This window comes from Populus euphratica, unplaced genomic scaffold (assembly GCF_000495115.2).
Source record: "Populus euphratica unplaced genomic scaffold, PopEup_1.0 scaffold49.1, whole genome shotgun sequence".
Lineage (NCBI taxonomy): Eukaryota > Viridiplantae > Streptophyta > Magnoliopsida > Malpighiales > Salicaceae > Populus > Populus euphratica.
Window position 1 is genome coordinate 1,658,173 of NW_011499875.1, and position 6,445 is coordinate 1,664,617.

The following is a 6,445-nucleotide window of genomic DNA, read 5'->3' on the forward strand; positions in this document are numbered from 1 at the left end:
TGACCAAATTTGACCGTTAGGAAGTGTCATACACGCCTCCTTAATAGTGTAGGCATTACCTACTTATTGAGACATAAGAAATATAAGCTCGCAATTTTTTAATTAAAAAATAAGAAATGTATCGTGAAAATACTAAAATGTTCCATATGGTTCTCTTAATTATACAAAATATCCATGTAAAGAATATTAAAATACCTCCAAAGCAAAGCTTTTTTTTTTAATCTTTTCTAAGGCTAAAAACATTATTTAATTGTATATGAAAATTAAAAAAACCTAAGTATAGTCGTGAAAAAAACCAAAAAATATTTATTTGCTCATGAAAATATAAAAAATTAAAAATTAAATTATTATTATAATTTACTGTAAAAACTCTTCTAATCTACAGTGATTTTTTATATTATTTAGCTCTTGTTTTAATAATAAATTGAGAATTACTCGATAGCTAAAGGCATTAATAATTCAAGACTTGCCCTAAATATTTCTGGGCAGCAAGCCACCAAACTTCTTACAAGCCGACCCAACTATACGAGTAATGTCAGCTGCCCGCATGCCTTTTCCCTTGTCATCATTTTGTCTCGCGCTCTCTCTCGCACACACAAAACCCACCAAAACTCACCCCAAACAACCACCAAACGAGCTCCCCAATCTCCTACTCCTCCTCCTCCTCCACCACCACCTGTAAGTGTTCTTTCTTTCTATCTATTTGAAAATATTCCTAATTTAATTATTATATTCTCGTATATCTATCCTTTTATACAGTTCTTGATTTTGTGTTTCCTTAAATAAATCTATATGGGTTGCACTGCAAGAGAGAAACATGTCCGTGCTAATCGGAGGGTTCCCCGCCCTGCCAATTACACTGAATTCGATCCCTGTGTTTATGCCAAAACCCTTCTTGAATCGGGTCTCAAACCCTTAGCTTACCATCTGGGCCTTCACGATCCAACCCATAGCAACAACGACAATAACTCCATTTCTAATTTTGATGATAATGGATGGGGTTATTGTACTGAGGAACAATTGGAAGAGATTCTTTTAAAAAATCTTGAATTCTTGTACAAAGAAGCCGTTTCTAAGCTTGTTGGATTAGGTTATGATGAGGATGTTGCGTTAAAGGCGATTTTGCGCAATGGGCATTGTTATGGTGGCATGGATGTGCTGACTAATATATTGCACAACTCATTGGCCTTTTTGAATAATAATAATAATAATTGTGGTGGTGGTGGTGGTAGTACCGGAAATGCAGATGAAACTGAGCTTGTTTTTGATGATTTAAGGCAACTAGAGGAGTATTCTCTTGCGGGTTTGGTTTGTTTGTTGCAACAAGTTAAGCCACATTTGAGTAAAGGTGATGCTATGTGGTGTTTGTTGATGAGTGATCTTCATGTTGGTAGAGCAAGTGCGCTTGAAATTCCTATTGCGAGTTTGCCAGGGAATGGGAGTGGTAATGTTCAGACTAATGTAGAGAGTGTTGGTGGGGATGATAATGGTAATGGGATTGGTGTTGTGGCCCCAGCTTTGTGTAGATTTCATGGAGGATGGGGATTTGGAAGTGGGGGAGGATCTGAGTTTTCAGTTAATGGGCTTTTCTCTTATAGTGCAGAAATATCTTTGCATAAGGATATTGAGTGTCCTAAAAGGTTTAATCTATCACCTTCAATGAAGTCTTTATTGAAGAGGAATGTTGCAATTTTTGCTGCTGGTTTTAGGGCTAATTCAAAACAGATGCAGATGCAACCTCAGTTGCAATCTCAGGCTTGTATGAGTGTTACCGCGGGTGGGGATGCTGCCCCAGTTGTAAAGGCAAATGAAGGTATGGTTGAGAAGGGTGAGGAGTCTCAGAATTTGAAGAACGAAGATGGAGTTAGTTTGATGCTGAGCAAGCTTCAGAATTTGAAGCTTGATGAGAATTTGGAGATTGTAGGAGAAGATCAGAAGGATGAGATGATGGTGACCCTGCTTCAACAGATAAAGTCACTGGAGAAACAATTGAAGGAGCGGAAGGAGTGGGCACATCAGAAGGCAATGCAAGCTGCCAGAAAACTTAGTAGTGATTTAACAGAGCTTAAAATGTTGAGGATGGAAAGGGAGGAGACCCAGCGATTAAAGAAGGGGAAACAGACTCTGGAGGACTCTACCATGAAGAGGCTGTCTGAGATGGAGAATGCTTTAAGGAAGGCTAGCAGTCAAGTGGACAGGGCAAATGCAGCCGTGAGACGGCTGGAGACAGAGAATGCTGAAATCAGGGCAGAGATGGAAGCTTCTAAGTTAAGCGCCTCGGAGTCAGTAACAACATGTTTGGAGGTAGCAAAGAGGGAGAAAAGGTGCCTGAAGAGGCTTTTGGCTTGGGAGAAACAGAAAACTAAGCTGCAGGCCGAGATTGCAGATGAGAAAGAGAAGATCAAGGAGTTGCAGCGATGTCTGGCCAAAATTGAGCAGGCTCAGAAGGAAGCTGAGGTGCATTAGACATCTATCTACCTAAATCCAGGACACACACACATGCACAAGCACCAATAAGTTTCCTTGCCTGCATGTGTTGTCACAGTTTCATGTTATAATTTAAGTTACAGTGAATTGTGAGACTGGTGAGTTTCTCTTAGCATGCCTTATTTAAGGATAAATAATTCAAGTGCTCAAGAATGCTTTCACACACCCGCCCCCAACAGAAGGAAAAACCTGGAGTGTGAGAGACAGAAGATGGGCCTTCAGAATTATATAGTTCACTAGTTAAAGGAAAATGGTGTATTATTGCTGTAGTGATCAGATAGGAAGATATAAATGCACATTTGTCTCGGATGAAAGCATAAGTTTAACCTCTTACTAAGCAAGAATCTTATAGGGCTAGCTGAAACAGTGCAAGTGAATTTTAAAAAAGAAAAATCACATGCATCTGAAAAAAAAAGAGCCTTAATTTGCTCCAGTCACTTGTATTCAACAACATGCTTTCTACCATTTAAGTGGTTGTGATTCTAATTATTGGGAGTAGAGTTTCATAGACCAAAAGGTTATAGAATCAAAATTCATGAAGTTCATTAGTAAAAACAAAATAGTGTCGTATTTGGTATTCCTACAGTAGTCATATAGGAAGTCAAAGATGTACATGTCTCAGAGGAAAACTTAAAGTTTAATCTCCTGCTAAGCAAGGTTTACATGTGACTAACTGAACACAGTAAGGATGAAATGAATGTGAAATAATGCATCACTCAGCTCTAGATAGTAGATATTATATTCTACCACCGTACCATGTGATTCCTACCTCTGAACTGGTTGGGACTCTAATATTGGGATTAGAGTTTTATAGAACCAAAGGCTACATGGTCTTGTATGACTTATGGATAGAATAATTTTGTCTTTGATTTTGTGTTCCTCTGCGTCTGATCTCGGAGCTCAACTTATTCAAAGAAGAAGCAATGAGGGTGGTTATAGCTTGTTTAAAGTCCATAAACATGCCTTTTCAATATCATTCCATCTATTATTTTTATCTGCTTCAGTTGATTGAGCTACCCCTTCCTCTAGGTGGATGACATTTTAGGCTATCTGTGAGTGATTTGGCATGGACTTCATTTAGAATTACAAACATTAGGCTCTAATATATGAGTATGATCTGTTTGTGTCCTTAATGGCATGCATAACTTACGTAAAATTAAAAAGGCAGATACACTATTAGTGGAAAGAGGATGCTCCATTGTTGTTGCATTGCATCCAATGGCTAGATTTTGGTCATGAAATCAAACCTTCTGGTTGATTTAAGTGCAAGTCTAGTGAGAAATGATTGTATATTTAATCAATGTATAGGTGAGGCCTTGCTCTGTGAGGAAATTTTTTGATTGTTGGAGAGACAGGTTTTGAGTAAGTACTGGTAAGTGTAAATTAAGGCTCTACCGGGACTCTCTCAAGAAACCTTTTTCATTCCTCTCTTCATCTTAAATGAGAAAATATTACTCGGGAAAGATTAGTTATACATCATTGAAAGTAGGAAAGGAATGGCAAAAACTTTCAAGATTTCCAATGTCTGCAACCTGAAATACTTGTTTATTATTATTTAATTAAAAAAACTGGATCTAGCATCTTAATCTTTAGAATTTTCCTTGTCCCGTCTTCTTTCTTTCTTGTAAGAACTTGTTGATGTCCCATGATTATGTGGACCTGTAAGCTTAAGTGTTAGCTTATTCTTTTTTTGTGTGGCCCTTGCTACTGGTGCAAAGTTGCATGGGTATGCATGGTAACACCAGTGAGACCAGCTAGGTGCCATGACCCTCAAAATGCACTCCAAAGTGGTAGTTTGCCTGGATACAGAACTTCCATAACCTTTTTAATCTTTATATTGCATCATTGTCTACTTTCCTTTCAGTTTACTACATAAAAATGAGTGAGAATGCAATCAAAGAAGGTTACTAAACTATCCTTTTGTTTTGATGGTGATGTGATTTAGAGAAGCCTAGTGAATTATCATTGTTTACATGATAAAATACATTTATCCATGCATTGTTACTTGTTTGTGACATCATATACATTTAGCCATATGCTTATCTATTTTACTTATCTTTATTTCATATTTTATGATGCATTTGATGTTCCAAAACTGGTCAATATTTCATAATTATTATTGTGGCTTTTGAGAATATGCATGCATTGCTTTGACACCATTGTTCCATAGTTTTGATTGAAAGTCTCAATTATTTCTGTTTGTTTTGTTTGATATGTGATCAAATTTTGATTATGGGTGAATGAATACTAATTCCTTGTTGCACTCTCTAGTTTAGACTATATGATAAAACTTGAGATTATTTTTGAAAGCTGGAATCTGCAAGTAAACACCATTTAAAATAAAATATATCCTAGTTTATTGTGCTTGTGTCTTTGAATTTTGTCGCCAACATTCTGTTTTTCATGGTCTACTAAGCCATTTGGTAGGCTGTATTCCTTCAAGACTCTGTTCAGTAGCCTTTTCTGGGTCGCACCAGTTGTCTTAGAACCAACTGTTTGGTATAGTTAGCGACCTAGTTGCCTAGTTCTCAATTTTGCCGCAACTGTTTAAGTTATCATTTCTTTGTTTCCAGAATTGGTTATGGATGCATTCTACCTATCTTAAACTATAGTAGGGAAGCAGTTATTCCATGAAATGTTATTTTTACAGGTGAAGTGGAGGCAGGAGATGAAGGCCAAAGAGCAAGCTTTGACCTTAGTGGAAGAGGAAAGATGCGCCAAGGAAGCTGCTGAGGCTGAAAATAAAAGGAAGCTTGAGGCTTTGCGCCTAAAGATAGAGATTGACTTCCAGCGGCACAAGGATGATCTCCAAAGACTTGAACAAGAGTTTTCACGTCTGAAATCTGCTGCAGAGTCCACTGAGTTGAATAATCAGTCAAATGCTTTACCCTCGGGAAAGTCTGAGAGGACAAAGCCCAAAGGAGAAACAATTGCTAGGTTGCTTCATGAATTAGATAAACTGGAAAATTCGTCTGAGAAAGGAGCCAACTGTGACAGGGAATGCATGATTTGTCTAAAAGATGAAGTCTCTGTTGTTTTCCTCCCTTGTGCTCACCAAGTCATATGTGCAAGTTGCAGTGAAAATTACGGGAAGAAGGGGAAAGCTACTTGTCCGTGCTGCCGGCTTCCAATTGAACAGAGAATCCGTGTTTTTGGTGCGAGTTCATAGACAAAGTTAGGCATGAGAATAAAAAGAAAACGCAGTTTTCTCCCTGGTATGTATATGCAATCATATACTGGCATGCTATGGGATCTTCTTTTTACATATACTCGTCTTACTGCTGGTACTTCAGCTAAATACACTGGATGTATGTAAATAAAAACATGTTTTCAGCCAGCCTTCATCTAATTCTGCTCTGCTGCTGCCATTTGCTTGAAATATATTCGTATCAAATATGACGTTGGTGTATAAAGAAAGGAAAATATTAGCATACAATTTGAAATTAATTAGAGAAAATTATAAAAATGAATACACTCGCACACAAAAAAGAAACAAATGTAATAAACAACCCATAACGTCTAGCATAATTCTTTTCTTTCTATTTTGTTTTAATTTTTATATTTTATTAATACCTGTTTTTATGTTTTTTTAAAATAATCTTTAAATTTATGTTTTAGTTAATATTACTTCTCTATTATTTTTTAGTTTTTTAAATAATTATTATTTTTTTAATTATATTGAGTGTGTTTAATTTTTTAATGGGCTAATATGATTCATTTATATTTTTTATATTGATTAAATATTTATTTTTTATGATTTTTTTTTATTATGTATAGCCTTGCATAGTATTTTTTTTCTTTATTGTTATTGAATAAAAAAAATCTATATAAAAAAATTTAAGTCAACTTGGGTTAACTTGCTAATAATTTATGACATTTAATTATAATAACTTTAGAAAGGAAAGTAAAAAAAAAAATCATGAAATTCAATCTTCAGTGAACCAGACATTAGAGGATG

The 6,445-nt window shown here is 36.0% G+C and overlaps 1 protein-coding gene across 2 annotated transcripts; it reads left to right on the top strand.

Moving 5' to 3' along the window:
* Positions 1-500: 500 nt before the first annotated feature.
* On the top strand, positions 501-5,883 carry LOC105128302 (RING/U-box superfamily protein). Of its 2 annotated transcripts, none has more exons than XM_011029906.1 (3): positions 501-678; positions 810-2,457; positions 5,138-5,883. In XM_011029906.1, the coding sequence occupies exons 1-3, from the start codon at positions 533-535 to the stop codon at positions 5,654-5,656; spliced, it is 2,313 nt and encodes a 770-aa protein (XP_011028208.1). In that variant the 5' UTR covers positions 501-532; the 3' UTR covers positions 5,657-5,883. The 2 variants fall into 2 exon arrangements, with proteins under 2 accessions (XP_011028208.1, XP_011028209.1); XM_011029907.1 differs by having other exon boundaries at positions 581-678; positions 760-2,457.
* Positions 5,884-6,445: the final 562 nt, after the last annotated feature.

Coding starts and splice junctions, on each gene's coding strand:
- LOC105128302 (XM_011029906.1), top strand. CDS start 533: ATGTCAGCTGCCCGCATGCCTTTTCCCTTGTCATCATTTTGTCTCGCG. Junction 679..809: donor CTCCTCCTCCACCACCACCT/GTAAGTGTTCTT, acceptor TTGCACTGCAAG/AGAGAAACATGTCCGTGCTA. Junction 2,458..5,137: donor AGGCTCAGAAGGAAGCTGAG/GTGCATTAGACA, acceptor TTATTTTTACAG/GTGAAGTGGAGGCAGGAGAT.